The sequence below is a fragment of the Pan troglodytes genome, chromosome 8 (genome assembly GCF_028858775.2).
Source record: "Pan troglodytes isolate AG18354 chromosome 8, NHGRI_mPanTro3-v2.0_pri, whole genome shotgun sequence".
In the NCBI taxonomy this organism is placed as follows: domain Eukaryota; kingdom Metazoa; phylum Chordata; class Mammalia; order Primates; family Hominidae; genus Pan; species Pan troglodytes.
Window position 1 is genome coordinate 43043912 of NC_072406.2, and position 17225 is coordinate 43061136.

Genomic DNA, 17225 nt, shown 5'->3' on the forward strand with positions numbered 1-17225 from the left:
GGGTTCACAGTGAAACTTACCCCGCCTCCGAGGTTCTGGAAGCAGAAGTGCTCTGGGGCTCCCCGTGGCCCCTCGGTGTGCTGCGGCGGCTTTCGGAGTCACTCACATGTCCTTTCCCCGCGGACGTCTTACGATGTGCGAGGGCCGCAGGGCCATCCTCATGCCCGTTCTGCAGGCCCTGGCCTGCTCGTGTCCCAGTCCTCGCTGCCTGGCGCCCCTTGGGGTTATCCTCGCGTGATGCCGGGGGGTCTCTTGACAGCTTGTATCCATGAGAGATCAGGAGGTCTTCTACACTGTACATGATGCCTGGGCTTCAGCAAAGCTCAACCACTGGAACCATGGTGGTGGCAGGACCCAGCACTGCAGGACAACAGAGAGCTCTATTTGTGACTAGGTCTCCCTGGAGGTCAGTCTGACACCTCCTCCTCCCGTGGTCCCCCCACCAAACCAGACCATGGCGATGGACACAGCACAGAACCTGCACAGAAAGAGGGGACACAGGGATGGCTCTGCCTGAAATTACTCTCCATTCTATTCACCTAGAAAGTGGGTGTGGCTCTGGCTCTAGAGGATGTGGTGGAACCCTGAGGACCTCACCCTTCGATGGCTGCCTCTGGTAGAAGAGCATGTGGCACCGTGCTTTAAGCAGTGACATGATTAACACTGTCCACCTTCCCCTTGTCCCACTCACCTACAAACAGCAGGCGGAAGGAGTGCGGACAAAAAAAATACAGACCTGGGAGCTGCAATGACTGCTTCATGTTTCTAAAAAGAGAAACCACCAATATCCAGCTTAATCTTAGGACACGCCCCTGCTTTCATCTTGTAGACATACCTTTTGCTCTAGGAGAGAGTGAGATCTTTAATCAACACAGTCATGATACAATTCGGCGGAAGCCATCGAAACAGCAACTGCCAGGGCAGCCACCCCGGGGCAGTTAACTAGCAACCAAAAATAGATTTTAACTCTTTGGGTTCATGATGAGAAAACAACACACTGATCAATCATACACACCCAACTCACTACACAAGCCCAGAGTTCTCTTTTCCTTATGAAAGTCTTTTTTTTTTTTGAGATAGAGTTTCACTCTTGTTGCCCAGGCTGGAGTGCAGTGGCATGATCTCGACTGCCTGCAACCTCCACCTCCTGGGTTCAAGCGATTCTCCTGCTTCAGCCTCTCGAGTTGCTGGGAATACAGGCATGTGCCACCACGCCTGGCTAATTTTTTGTATTTTTTTGTAGAGACAGGGTTTCACCATGTTGGCCAGGCTGGTCTCGAACTCCTAAACTCAGGTAATCCACCCGTCTCTGCCTTCCAAAGTGCTGGGATTACAGCCATGAGCCACCACACCCGGCCTCCTTATGAAACTTTTATGAATCAAATTTCTTCCCAGTAGATCTTGGGGAAAAGTTTTTGCATCTCTCAGCCAAGGATGTCCACACCCAAATCCTGCTATAGTACCTGAATCAACAGCAGCAGCTTCCTCCAGTGTAAGCTGCACAAAACAAGAATACCCACAAAGAAGAATGAAAATGGGCAGAAACCTACCTACAAGCAAAAGAGGGAGAGCCGCCCTGTTTATTCCTACATGAGAACATCTTTCTTCCTAAGTCTTCCCTTTGATGATAAGGCGTAAGACGGATTGGTCAGACGGATACACCCACCACTGCTTCTACGGGGGCTGATGGTAATGCTGGCCTGGGTGAGAGACACACAAAAGCCACAAAAGCCAGCCCCATCAAAAAGCTCAGCCAGCTCCAACCCCACTTCACTGGTGGACGGAAATAGAGCCGCTGCAGCCATGGCGAACAATGGCCAGGAAACGCCTGCTGGCCCGTGTGCAGGTGAAAGGAAGATGCCTGCGGCATGTGCTTCCTGTCACTGGGAGCTCTTACTCGGGTCTGTCGCACAATTCTGCTTGCCTGTCCTCACTCTTCATCACCTGCTAGATTACAGTAGGGAAAGTCTCGCCTGTCAGCATGGAGAGTATCAAACTTTGGAAGTTGATAATTTTCCATTATGTCCCTACATTTTATGGAAGCTGACAAGCTCTGGCAGCTACTGTACTAATAGAAAAATCTCCATAGCAACTCTGCCACTCCTGACACTCCTACTGCATGTCTTTCAAGGAGTTGTACAACTTGGGTCATTTGCTTCAACAGACAAAGAAGGACCAGAGAAGCAAGGGTTTGTTCTTTAATTCAACAGAGTAAGTTCCACCATGCGAGGGATTACAGAGGAATGAGATCCCATCACAAGCAAAGGGCTTTAGGAACAGAGTCAGGCTTTAGGGCAGGGTCTTTGGTTTGTTTGATGCTTTATCCCCAGCAACTTGCACACAGTATGAACTCAATAAATACTTGTTGAGAAAATGCACAAATGAGAGACAGAAGTGTTTGAGCTAGGTTTTGAAGAATGGTTAGGAATTCATTAGGCAAAGAGCATGTGTTTGTGTATGAGAAGGGGAACTGGCATTTAAAATAGATTATGAGTAGAATTATCCCAAGGGTAAAGAAATGGGGCCAGGCACGGTGGCTCGCACCTATAATCCCAGCACTTTAGGAGGCTAGGTGGGTGAATCACTTGAGGCCAGGAGTTTGAGACAAGCTTGGCCAACGTGGTGAGAGCCTGTCTCTACTAAAAATACAAAAATTAGCCAGGCATGATGGCAAACACCGGTAATCCCAGTTACTCAAGAGCCTGAAGGAGGACAGTCGCTTGAACCCTGGAGGCGGAGGTGGCCATGAGCCGAAATCATGCCACTGCACTCCAGCCTGAGTGACACAGCAAGACCCTGTCTCAAAAAAAAAAAAAAAAAAAGAAAGAAAGAAAGAAAGAAAAGAAATTAATGGCTTAGTAACAGAATCCTGGCAGACTAGAACAAAGTCCCCAGGCTCACTGGTTCAACATCACACACAGGTTCAACATCACACACAGGGTCAGCATCACAGTTAAAGTTAGCATTAGGTCTCACAACACTCAGTTTCTCTCTCTTACTATGCCGGGCTCTTTAAAATAAAAGCAAATTGCACTGTACTCCAAGTGGCCACCGAATACACTAAGGAACAGGCATGTGCAGCACACAGCTGGTTGTGCTACAGTCCATTTGTCAGAATGGCAGAGAAGACATAACCCTCACAAAACACAGATGTGGGCCATTTTCTTCCTGGGGCTGGATAGGTTGGTCCAATATGGTTATGTGTTTGCATGGTAATTATATTTAGCAAGAATATCTTTCAATCGTAGTTAACTGATTCTTCCCTCCCCACCAGCCCAATAAACTCTTCCTCTACCAACTCCAAGGAAAAACCTGAACTATAAACCCAGGATTGCAGCACACATGAAATCTAATAACATCAACTATTCATGACCATCTGTAATGTGCTAGATTCTGTACTGGCACACTTTCATTCATTCTATGCTTCCAGCAAACTTCTCGATGTAGACAGGAATGTTTCCATTTTCACAAGAAAACTGAGGCTGACAGTCCAAGGTTACACAGCTTGTGTTAGATCCATGGTTTGAACTGGGTCTGTCTAGCTTCAAAGTTCAGGCTACTAATTTAGGTTCACTCATCTATATTTTCTTCCTTAACATCAAAAAAGTTTCCTACTTTACCAAATAATCCATACACATAAATAAGGAAAGAGAGAAGGCATGGTGGCATTAAAATTAAAAACCATATATTTAAAAGGAAAAAAATTCTCCTTTATTCTCTAGGAGCAGAATGGCTCTTCTAGATGACTCTTCTCACACACCACACACACATGCACATACACGCACACACACGCACACACGCGCGCACACACACACACACGAGTTGATGCCTCACTTGGCTATAATGTCTTGATGGCAACGCTGGTGTTAATGTTTAAATGCTCAGTAATATGATTCGTTCTCGAATACACCATGCAATTGCCTTGTGACCTTAACAGACCTCTTTCATCATTTGGAGTTTTGAGCTTTTCATAAATAACATGGGGCTATCATAAAGCCTGCTGTATGAAACTGAAATGTATACAAACGACATCTATAATAAGTGGGAGATGAGTAACTTTAAAAAAATAAATTCTTAAAGAAAAAAAAAGTCCTATATAGAAATAGCCATTCTTATCTGCAACATTAATAGAATTTGGACTTAATTTGAATAGACAACAGCAAACCACAAATGGGTTTGGGCAAGGGAAATCTGGCAGAAAAGCAGGGGACTAAAGTGGATAGAGCGAGAACAGATGGGGGACCTGTAGTTACAAGTCCTTTCTATTGTAACATGCTCGGGGGGCTGGCAGAGGGGATAAGAAAAAAAAGGAATAATAAGAGTAATTTTCAGGAGAAGAAGTACAATGGATTTTAGCCTCAGTGACGAGGATAATGATCATTCCATTAATAGAAATATAGAAACTGGAAATAATTGTTGGTTTGAGAAGATGACAGCTCATTTTATTTTGATTTAACCAACCTAGTCTCACAAAATTCTCTTTTCCCCAAATCATCAAATGGATTTTCATCAAAGATTAATGATTTGTCCTTCCAAAGAACCTGAATAAGACCACTTGCAGTGATCTTATTGCATGGCACCTTTTCAAAGTTCTTTAAATATTAGCTCTATGGTGTCTATTCAAATGGAAAGGATTATAGAATTAGGAAGTTGCTGTTAACGATCCACTGACATTGGGCATGGGGCTGGGTTACCTCCCGCTTCGCTGTTGGGATGAGTGTCTGTTTCTCCATGGTGCACGGTATTTATCTGTGAGGTGAATCAAGCCTGAGTCACTGCACAGGAGGAAAGGAGAAAACCCTTTGGGTCTCAGTCTTCTCCTGAAGGAGTAAAATGAGAAGGCTGAACTAGAGGTTCTTTAGAGTCCTTCTAGCTCTAGGAAGCAGGCCCCTTTCTCTAGCCTATTCTCGCCTGTGATGAGCAGCAGGCATCGAAGTCAGCTGCCCCAGGAAAAAGAGTACAGCTTGTGGCCACGACACAGAACAGGGCTAAATAGGTCATCTGAAGACAGAACCTCTGACCTTGGCCTTATTAGCACCCATGCAGAGGCCACCCAAGAGAGTAGGGATAAATGGCCACCCACTGAAGAAAGGAGTGGGCTAGGGAAGGCAGGCCAGGAGCGAAACATCCAGCAATTCTCCATCCCAGAGTGCGGGTGCTGCACGCTTACGCCAACGTATATTCATCAGGGCACTTGTTTTACATTGGAAGTGCCAGGCACTGGGCTGAAGAATATAAAGACAAATAAGACCCCGTCAGCACCCTCCCTTGCGATGCTATGGTCTAGGTGGTATTATTCAATTACGGATCTTCTCATCACTAAAGGTTAGGACTGGCAAATGAATGCCATTTAACAGGTACCATCTTCTCCTTCCTTTCCATTTATAAAAATAAGCATTTTAATTCTCATATTTACAGTTATAATGCTCAAGACAGTGAAAGGAAACAAAACATTAAGGAACTCATTAAATCAACCAGAACTTTTTTCCTTTTTAAAATTGGCCTAGAACACAAACTAAAAATTAACTTTAAAAAGAGAGACAAATATACTATTAAAAAGATGAAAAGCATGGTCACCCTCACCTGTAATCAAAGAAATGCAAATTAAACCAAAATGCCATTATTCACTTATGAGATGATTAAAGCTTTTAAAAAGCAATGCTTGTTGTTGGTAAGGGCATGAGGAGCTATAAGGGTTCTCCTGTTTGTGTGTGTATAAATGGTGGGGGGTGGGGGGGGTGCAGGCTATATGTAAATGAAAATGAGTATTTCCCTTCTTAAAAGTGATTAGCCAGGTTCACTGGCTCACACCTTTGATCCCAGCATTTTGGGAGGCTGAGGCAGGCATATGACTTGAGGTCAGGAGTTAGAGACCAGCCTGGCCAATATGGTGAAACCCCACCTTTACTAAAAATACAAAAATTAGCCAGGTGTGGTGGCGCTCACCTGTAGTCCTAACTACCAAGTAGGCTGAGGTGGGAGGATCCTTTGAACCTGAGGTGGAAACTGCAGTGAGCGGAGATTGTGCCACTACACTCCAGCCTGGGTGACAGAGCGGATACTCTGTCTCAAAAAAAAAAAAAAAAAGAAAAGAAAAGAAAAGAATTATTAATATGTAACAAAATCTTTAAACATCTGAAACCCTATGGAATAATCTCACTTCTTAGGATCTGTCCTAATGAAATAATCAGAGATACACACTGTTTTGTATAAGGATAGTATCCCAGTTTTAATTATGATAATAACAAAATTAGACTAAATGTCTAATTTAGTAAAAAAAAAAAAAAAAAATTCTGGGCCAGGTGTAGTGGCTCACACTTGTAATCCCAGCACTTTGCGAGGCTGAGGTGGGCAGACCACCCGAGGTCAGGAGTTCAAGACCAGTCTGACCGACGCAGTTAAACCCCGTTTCTACTAAAAATCCAAGAAAAATTAAGTGTAGTGGCATGCGCCTGTAGTCCCAGCTACTCAGGAGGCTGAGGTGGGAGAATGGCTTGAACTTGGGAGGCAAAGGTTGCAGTGAGCCGAGATCGTGCCATTGCACCTCACCCTGAGGGACAATGAGGCTCCGTCTCAAAAAAAAATTCTGGTGCATCCATATAGTGGACTATAATATGTATACACATACATAAAATTATGTTTTCAGGTATACAACAGCACAGGGAAATGCTCGTGATACCACGCTAAATAATAAAGACAGGATACAGAACCCTAGATTCAATGTCATACCAAATTTGTTTATATACATATGTACTTGAAAAGGGAAAAAACACTGAAAGGAAACATACCAAAATGTCAGCAGAGGTGATGGACTCTGAGTTTTTGAAAAATTTCCTTATTTATACTTTACTGAATCTTATGATATTCTGTCATGAAATGTATTAGGTCCAATCATATGAAATTGTCATTTTGCAGGTCAAAAATAGTCAAATATTGGCAATTTCATATACTTACTATACTTAACTTTATATACTTAATATTAACTTAAGTATATATAACAACATATATAATATCCACATTCTTATTATATAATTTAATATAACAATATTGTTTCATCACCAATCATCATTATTCATAACTTAATATATTAACATATTACGTAACTTAATTAAGTTATATATAACTTTCATCATCAGAAAAAAACTTTCATAAATGAAATGCTGCTTAGGTTAGATGAGGAAAATGCATCTTTAAAAATAGGTTAGGTATTTGGAAGCCTCAATGACAATAAAAGAAACATTGAAGAAAAGAATAAATAAGTAGTAAATCACATAAGGCTCTAGTATATGGTACATGTGCCTTATCTGCCAGAGAGACTCTTAACCTGTTTTCAGGAAGCCAAAATCACATGTGCTGCTGAAGAAATCTAATACAAGCTTACAACCAGCATTCTAAAAAGGTCTTAATTAGACATTGTTACTCCTCTAAAAGACCTAAAACTTTTCAGTTGTATTCACTGACATTCCATGCTTAAGATGTAATTGGTCCCTCAATTTGTTGGCAGTTCAGTGTAAATATCTCTTCAACTGACAACATTTAGGTCTAATGCTATGATTAATATATAACAAAGTACTTTCTTTAAACAAGAGGTAAATCACCAAGACATAAAACAAACCAGAATGGAGTATGTTGCTAACTGACACGTAGGTTTTTAATGCTTTCCACAGATTTTTTCCTAAGGGTAGAATTGTGTATTTTACTATGAACAATAGAATTGCTATTTCCCTTTCCAGTCTTAATTATTAAATAACACAACAGTTCCAGTTGAAGTCCTGGGACACCAAGTTCTCACAGACTGCTGTTACCATACCACATGTGTGATGACCAACTCTGCCAAGGCAGTCAAGTTGTTAAAATCTCACAAGATGTAAAAAATTATACTTAATCTGTGAAGTAATCATTTTAGGAGGACATCCTTAGGTTTCTTTAAGGTGACAAAAAACAAATGAGTTGGAAAACTTGTGTCTAAGATCAAAAGGACCTTGGAACATTAATCTTGCTGGGGTGGATTGGTATTAAGGCATTTGTTCAAAAAAAGAGAAAGAAAAAGAAAAAAGTCCCCAACATTATGCACTGAATTTTTTTCCTAAGTATTATCCCTTCTGACTCCTCTTTTTTTTCTTTCCACAACTAATGTGAACACACACACATGCACTTACACACACTCTTTCTCCTGTCTTCTCTTTCACCTCTAAATTCTGTGTCACACAATTATTGCTTTGGCTAGCAATATTTTTATGAGACCTTAAGTACCTCATTAACATTTCTGAAAGATTAGAAGTCATTAAGAAAGGACTCAAACTGGATAAGATTTTTAAATCTTTTGGAATTTTTGGCTATTTGCAAAAATAGCTGTAAAACATCATCATAGGTTAGAGTTTTATTCCCTTATCATCATGTATGTCAAGCTCCACATGTAAAGATACCTTAAATATTCCATTAAACTTACCCTTCTTTTGGTTTTGTTTTTAAATATCTTCAGAATAAAAAAAAGCCAAGTCTTTACCAAGTGTTTGACTTAAATTATTTCATATGATCTTTACATTTCTATGTATTTCCTAAGTACAAAAGTCATGTAAAGTGATTTCAAAAGTAAACACTACAAAACTCAGTGCTTAAGTAAAACGGAAAAGTTCCTAGTAACCCCACTGTGCCAAGAGATAACCAGTAGCAACAATCTGGTTTCTGTTTCTCTAACTATTCTTCCTACACAGACAAGTTGCTTGCTTATTTTTTTTTTTTCTTTCCTTCTTTGGAATGTATCTTGGTGCTTCTTCCTAATAGTATCTAAATTCTTTCATTTACATACAGAAAAAACAATCTTTACAGGTAAACTATAAAGACAACCAATAAGCCCAAAACTATAAGGATACTTCACGATCTGATAACAAATCTGCCAGCCTATTGATTTAACCAGGCTATTCCCAAGCATATCTATAGAAAGTTGTTGGGAAAGATATTTGGTTATAGATAATCCAAATTTTTAACAAGACACCTTCAATTCAAATCAAGATAATTGAGGTTTTAGTATCTGGGGGAGGGGTTCCTGTATTTTTCTAAACACCATTTAGTGTTTAAAGCATATATCAAAGCCCAACACCTCCCCTCCCTGGGCTGCTGGCGTTTGCAAGTCAGTGGACCTCAACATTCCTTCCATCAGCAGGCCCTTGAAACAAAGCACAAGAGCAAGGTTTTAATGAGAGAGATAACCCTTCTCATCCAAAGGAGGAAAAACAACATCTGTTAAAAACCCAAGTAAACTGCAGTAATGGGTTCAGCAATAGGCCCAGAGGACTTCAGAGAGATAGTCTTTGCTTATCGAAATAAAAAACACAATAGAACAATTGTTTCACTCCAACGCTCTGTGTTCTAAACGCTCTCCAGATTAATTAGCATGGAGTTTCGCCAAGCTCATTAAAAGAAAAACTAAGGACTCCTAAGGATGACTGGTGTTTACTGTCCTCCCAAACTGGCCAGTGAGAACTTGGGGGAGCCACAGACTTCTGGGCTTTCTGTGCTGATAACATTTCTAGGATTTATTTTTAAATTGCATGTTAAAAATTAGACTACAAGAATCTTTTCATATTTACTTTTTTTAAGTGAAAAAAACTGGTCCTTATTTATTTTCCTTGTGTACCTCCAACCCTGTTACATTTTATAGCTGCCGAACAATAGACCACAGGCTTCTGGAATCTGTGACCACTCGATGAGCTATTTGATAACCCTGATGACTTTGTCAAGTCGTCCAGAGCATGTGGACACTCAGGCCAAACTTCTTTTTTCCCCGAAACAGTCTTTCTCCACCCACCCAAATCTCCTAATTCTCCTGGGCCTGCCAAGGGCCTGACCTTCCAGTCTCTGCAGCAAAGGGTGAAGTTTTACAGGAGGAAGGCCCAGCAGATTAAAGGCCTCTGTTCAATAAATATTTGCTCGCCCACTCCAGGCGGAGTAACAGTTTCTTACATGCTGCATGCCCACAGTGACACTTAGAGACTTCAGGAAGCTTGTTAAGCTGGTGACTAAGAATTAGACACCTAATGTCAAGGTAAATAATTAAGTCCCAATCCACAGACGTTATGGAAAACCAAACCACTTTAACAAACTCCCAATTTCACACGAAAACCAACACAAGTCCCATGAAATAGAATCTGCATATGATTTCCAAAAAAGCCTGTATGCATTCTTGCTTTGCCGGGTGGTCTTAAAATTCTAAAATGAACTGACATTCCCAAAGTTTTACCTGTACAGCCCATGACCCTCAGTTCACACCATGCAGACTGCCTTTTTTTGCCAGAGCATTTCTGGCTGCCCGAATCCTACCCATCAGGCCCCTTCCCCCACATCCCTGTATTTTGCAACCCTAGCCCTCAATCTCTGGGTTATCTATTCCTTGGAAATCTGAAAAGACAAAAGACCGGAGAAGGAAAACAAGTTGTGGGAGAAACATCACATTAAACTGTCAGGACAGGAAACCCTGGGAGTTGTGTGGTCTGCACCGCCCCACCCCTCTCCCCAAGACTAAGACCAAGCTACTAGATTTGGGGAGGGAATGAGGACACGGGAGGCGGGTGGAGTGCGTGCGGCGGTGGGAGAGTGGGTGTAGGTGTGGGGAGGTGATGTGCCCAAGCTAATTCCCCCAAGGCCTCTCTACTCCTTAAGCGCGTGGATGACCAAACACCAGGGCATGCCCAGGTAGCGCTGGCCTAAAGTTCTCGTTTTTATTTTTTTCTTCAGTAGTGAAATCACAGCTTCTTTACAAACGCCCAGAAGAATCCCAGGCGCTCTGCTTCTTGACGGGAAGCGAGAGGGGCGCTTTTTAGTAGCTAGTGCTGGGCCCCACTGTGGCCAGGGCATCGAGGCAAACCCTGGCATTTTGGGGGTGAACGGACCCCGACTGGAGACGGGGGATGTAGAGGGTGCCCGCGGAGATCTGAGCGCAGAGACCCTGGGAGGGCGGGTTCCAGATCCCATAAATGAGATGATTAACGGGATTTACAGCACTCCTAGGCGGGGCTCCTGCCCTTCTCCCATCCCACGCGCAGCCAGGAGCCGGGCGGCCCTGGGCACTCGCTGGGAGGCAGCCGCGATTAGCGCCCTAATCCCCAGCGCCGACCGCGCAGAGACCGGAGCGGGAGCGGGGCCGCGGCGGGAGCCCCCCACCGTCCCGGGCAGTCCAGACGGCCGGGGCAGCGTGGGAACTGGGACCTCGGGGACCCAGCGCGGCGGCTGTCAGCTCTGGGGTGAGGTCCGCGAGGTCTGGGCGCGAGGGCGCGGGAGGGGTTGGTGGACACAGGCTGGGGAGGGCGACTTCGAGAGGGGAGTGAGTGACCCCAGCCCCCCAGGCCCTCCGCGCGCCGAGGGGCGACGCGAGCGCTAACGCCAGCCGCGGCCCGCGGTGCCCGCCCCGGGACCCCCGCGCTCCGAGCGGGGCACCTGAGGGGAGGGGACGCCCCTCCCGGGCTGGCAGGCGCCCTCCACCCCGAGGCTGCCGGGCTAGGCACCGCGCGGGGGGCCCAGGCGGGGCTGCGACTGGGGGTGCAGACATCCCCCACCGCCGGGGTGGCTGGAACCGGAGCGACGTCCCAGCTGGAGAAGTTGGGGGGAGTGCGGGAGGCTGCGGGTGAGGCCCGCGAAGCGCCGTGGGAGCGGCCCTAATGGACGGTGGGAGCCAGGAGGGTTAGACGCCGGGACTTACCGAGCGGCTCCCTCATGCCGCCTCGCGCCGCCACCGCCGCCGCTCCGGCCGGCCGGGGACCAGCGCGACCCGCCCCGCCTGCAGCCGCCGAGGCCGAGCATGCCCGGAGAACCGCCGTCCGCCCCGCCCACCGCCCGGGCCCGCCCCGCCCACCGCCCGGGCCCGCCCCGCCCACCGCCCGGGCCCGCCCCGCCCACCGCCCGGGCCCGCCCCGCCCACCGCCCGGGGCTGCCTCCTCTGCGCTGAGGGCGGTATCCAGGCCACGAGCTTCCTAGGCTTTTGGGGTCCGCCTGCGTGGGTCGCGCAGAAGGCACAAGTGGGCTGACCACCATTCCCTCTTTTCTTGTCACTTGGGTTTGGGCCACGTCAACCCTGTGGAAATGTCCAAAGACACACACACTCTCACAGATACACACAAAGCAAACATATTCATATCACACAAACACACAAAGATGTATGCAAACACACTCATATACACCCACACACAGATGCACACAAACACACTCACAGGAAACAGGCGCACACAAACACATATACAGGACACACAGGTGCACACACAGTCACAGACAAGTGCACACACACTCAAATACAGTCACACGCAGGTGCACACAGACACACCCATATACAGTCACGCACAGATGCAGCCAAACACACTGACACATATACATACATACATGGGAACACAGTATGGCTATACACACACACACACACACACACACACAAACGCACCCACATAACACATCGATATTATGAAGAGCAGAAAACAGTGATGGTGACAACAGCTTGGGATTTACTTCTTTAAAAAAAAAGTCTGAAGGAGTCTGGAAGCCACCTTCAGATCAGCTGGCCCATACTCTCCTGTGGCAGAGGAGGAAACTGATGACAGGAGCAGGATTTGCCTACAGGGCAGGGGTAGGAGGAGAGATAGGAGGAGGTCAGTGGGAGAGTTCAGACCAGAATGAACATTTGGGGTCATTTGGGTAACCCCAAACCCACTCCATATTTCTCTTACAGCGGGAAGGGGCAGAAAGATTAGACTGCTGCCTGGGTCTGCTCAGGGCGAACGTTTTCATAATTTTGGAAGGCAGACAGAAGACAAAAAATGTGAAATATTGCTGATGCATTGGGGAGAGACAGGGAATGTTAGTTAAGTCCACCCAGACAAAACATGGATGGCACAGCAGACTGGTGACCTTGCCAAATTAGTTTTCAGAAAACTACTTAGCCACATCATGATTTTAGGACTGTATTTGCTGTCGAAACACCAATAACTAACTTTTTTTGCTCTATTACCACATCTGAGCCCTTCCTATCTATTATTTCTTTTAATCCTCATCACAGTTTGATGATATGGGCACCACTTTACAGATGAGGAATGGGCTCAGGGACGGGCACAGATGGCAAGCTGCAGAATCTAGCCCAAGACCCTTGCTCTGAACCACCAGAGCAAGGTCGTTTTCTTTGTTCTCTTGAATCGTATGTTCCTCATGGTTAGTAGCAACGTATAATCTAACACAGCATAAAAGCTAAACACACTATTGCTGGAAAAGAACGAACAATGTAATTGAGTGTTGTATTGTGCATTATCAGGAGTGCGTGGGAGGAAACCAGATGGTGGCGATAGGAGCGGGCAGCCTGATTAGGGGCTCGAGAACCAGGTAGCTCAGGTCCCGGGCTTGGCTTCTCTGCCACTTTCTAGATGTTGTACTTTACTTCTGTTAGCCTCACTTTCCTCTCTAACAAAGTGGGGGTAATGATGGTTTGCATCTCATAGGACAGTCATGAGAATTCAATGAGATGATGCCTTCTTATCACTTAGTTCAGGTACATGTAATAGTGAAGAAAATGGTGGCCGGGCGTGGTGGCTCACGCCTGTAATCCCAGCATTTGGGAGGACAAGGCAGGCGGATCACCGGAGGTCTGGAGTTCGAGACCAGCCTGGGTAAGATGGTGAAACCCCATCTCTACTAAAAATACAGAATTAGCCGGGCGTGGTGGCTGGTGCCTGTAATCCCAGGTACTCGGGATGCTGAGGCAGGAGAATCACATGAACCCGGGAGGTGGAGGTTGCAGTGAGCCAGGATCATGCCACTGCACTCCAGCCTGGGCAATAGAGTGAGACTCTGTCTCAAGAAAAAAAAAAAAAAAGAAAGAAAAGAAAATAGTAGCTACTACCATTAACACTTGTACAGCTACTGCTGTTTGACTTGGAGCCACCAGGGAAGACTTTGAAGGACAAGTGGATTGTGGCTAGGGAGAGACACAAAGTCTGGGAAAATAGGATTCGACAAAATTTAAAAGATAGAAAAGGAAATGCAGAAGTTTTTTTTTTTTTTCTGGGGAGTCACAGTTATTAACAGCAGTGATATTACTTCTTGTCAAAAAAGCATCATTCGATGATGGATTTCTTCAATGACTTATAGAATTCCTGTTTCTCCTCAATTTGCCAACTCAATGAAATAACTTTGTCCTGGGGTGGAGCACCTCTATGTGCCCAGCATGGTGCAGACACCTAGGGAGCCAAGTATTCCTGCTAGAACATTTATCAGTCAGTGAATTGAGATTAGGATGTGTTTCCCCACAGAACAATGTCATATTGTTGGGTTTCTAGGTTAACCCCATGGAAGTTTTATAATGTACCTAAGGGCTGTAGAGTTGCAAAACAACAGAGTAGAGTTGCAGTAAATCAGAAAACAACACTGATTCAATGCTAGGAGCTAAGCTAAACCAAACCAAATCAAGTTTAGTAAGAAATTGTATTTTAGCAGAAAGGCTGGCAAAGGCAGATTCAATTAGGGGAATGTAATGGGATTGAAATACTGGAGATTCTAGAGAAGATGACTTCACAATTTCAAGATGCTTGTGGTTTCTTGACCCTGGCTCTTTATCCTAACATCCTCATTTCAAAATGTTTGGCTTCTGTCTTTCCTCAGTACTGATGTATCCCTAGCCCTGCTCTAATGTTTTCCTGGCATGACTAAGGCCATTTCAAACAAAGAAGCAGAATGAAAAGATGGGGAGAGAAGATGGTGGTGAGGCTGTGGATGTGGGGAGAGGGGCAAGCAGAAAGGTGGAAAGCTTTTCTAAAGATATGGGAATAGAATTAACAAAGAGGAAAGAGGGTGTATTATTCTATTCCCATGCTGCTAATAAAGACATACCCAAGACTGGGTAATTTATTAAGGAAAGAGGTTTAATGGACTCACAGCTCCACATGGCTGGGGAGGCCTCACAATCACAGTGGAAGGCAAAGGAGAAGCAAAGGCGCGCCTTACGTGGCAGCAGGCAAGAGGGCATGTGCAGGAGAACTACTCTTTATAAAACCACCAGATCTCATGAGACTTATTCACTATCACAAGAACAGCATGGGAAAAACCTGCGTCCATGATTCAATTACCTCCCACTGGGTCCCTCCCACAACACGTAAGGACTATTACAACCCAAGGTGAGATTTGGGTGGGACACAGAGCCAAACCATATCAGAGAGTAAGGTTGAAAAGATGCATGAGTATGAGCAGGTGATTAATCATAAATGTAGGAAGATAATAAAGATAAAAGGTAATGAGGAAAATCCACTGGGCCAGTTTCCACACCGGTCACCAGTACATGGACAAGGGATGGTGGGCAAGACGTGAGAGAAACCAGCCTAACCTCCTAATTCCCTTATCCCTACCCACTCCCACTTTCCTGCAATTTGGGTCTCTTGCTTCCACTTACTTGATCTTGGGAGATTTAAACACAGGAAAAAAAAAAAACTCGCTTATGTGATGTAAAATATAAACTATGATTGAAAACAGCATTTAACATGAAGCTGTTAGAAGTCTGGCACAGCCCTGGGAGCATGTGCCAGGATCCAGCCCTGGATGCCCAATGTCCCCGCCTTTCTTGAGTCCTGGAGAAGGGATTTCACAGACTCAGGAAGGAACTTGGATTATTGAGTCACTGGGCAGATGTGCAGTAACCAGAGAAATAATGTTTAACCGCCTGCTTAAAGAAAGAAAAAAATAAAAGCCAAGATCTTGTTTCTCTAACTTACTGCCTGTTCAAGGACCTAGAGCAACCCTCCTCCCTCCCTGCTTTAGGGCCCTTCTCTGTAGACTGTAAGGTTTCCTTTAGCTGATTTAGATATTGATTTTGTTTTTCTTAGTCTGTAAAGACACTACCAGTTCTCATTTTTTAAAAGATTAACGCTCTTTTAAAAAAAAAAATTTGTTGTCTTCATTGACACATAATAATTGTACATATTTATGGGGTACAGTGTGATGTTTTGATGCTTGTATACATTCTGTAATAGTTAAATCAGGGTGTTTAGCATATCCATCTGCTATAGTTTGAATATTTGTTTCCTCCAAAACTCATGTTGAAACTTAATCCCCAATGTGGCAGTGTTGAGAGATGGGATCTTTTTTTTTTCTCAAGATGGAGTCTTGCTCTGTTGCCCAGCCTGGAGTGCAGTGTCGTGATCTCGGCTTACTGCAACCTCCGCGTCAGGGTTCATGCAATTCTCCTGCCTCAGCTTCCTGAATAGCTGGGATTATAGGCAAGTGCCATCGCGCCCAGAAAATTTTTGCATTTTTAGTAGAGTTGGGTTTTCACCATGTTGGCCAGGCTGGTCTCGAACTCCTGACCTTGCGATCTGCCTGCCTTAGCCTCCCAAAGTGGTGGGATTACAGGCGAAAACCATTGCGCCCAGCCCAAGAGATGGGATCTTTAAGAGATCATTGGATCCTGAAGGTTCTGCCCTCATGAATGGATTAATCTATTCATGGATTAATAGATTAATGGGTTAATGGATTAATGGGTTATCATGGCGGGGAACTGGTGGCTTTATAAGAAGAAGAAGAGAGACATGAGCTAGCATGTGAGCATGCTCAGCCCCTCACCATGTGATGCCCTATACCACCTTAGGTTGACTCTGCAGAGTCCCCACCTGCAAGAAAGCTCTTACCTGATGCAGCCGCTTGACCTTGGACATCTCAGCTACAAGAAATAAATTTCTATAACTGTAAAAAGTAAATTTCTTTTCTCTATAAATGACCCACATGCGGGTATTCTGTTATAAGCAATGGAAGGACTAATACGCCATCACCTTATACATTTACCATTTCTTTGGGTTGAGAACATTCAAAATCCTCTCTTCTAGCAATTTTGAAATATACAATACACTTGTTAGCTGCAGTTACCCTTCTGTGAGATAGAACACCAGAACTTATTCCTCCTAAATGAAACTTTGTACCCATTGACCAAAAAAACCCCACGTTCTCTCTCTTTTTTTTTTTTTCTTTTGAGATGGAGTCTCGCTCTATCACCCAGGCTGGAGTGCAGTGGTGTAATTTCGGCTCACTGCAACCTCCACCTCCCGGGTTCAAGCAGTTCTCCTGCCTCAGCCTCCTGAGTAGCTGGGATTACAGGCACGTGCCACCACGCCCGGTTAATTTTTGTATTTTTAGTAAAGACGGGGTTTCACCATGTTGGTCAGGCTGGTCTCGAACTCCTGACCTCGTGATCCACCCGCCTTGGCCTCCCAAAG

General features: G+C 44.8%; 1 protein-coding gene across 4 annotated transcripts in view; it reads right to left on the reverse strand.

Annotated features, from left to right (window-relative positions):
• The window catches only part of JCAD (junctional cadherin 5 associated), a 102159-nt gene that overhangs the window by 34326 nt on the left and 50608 nt on the right, over window positions 1-17225 (reverse strand). For 2 of the 4 annotated variants that reach the window (XM_009458198.5, XM_016962882.4), the window contains one exon: window positions 21-360. In XM_009458198.5, the coding sequence (XP_009456473.5) occupies window positions 21-301 (281 nt within the window). In that variant the 5' untranslated portion in view covers window positions 302-360. Of the gene's footprint in view, window positions 1-20; window positions 361-5946; window positions 6035-11695; window positions 11803-17225 lie in introns of those variants that run through there. The other 2 variants (XM_016962881.4, XM_063781531.1) reach the window with 2 other exon arrangements.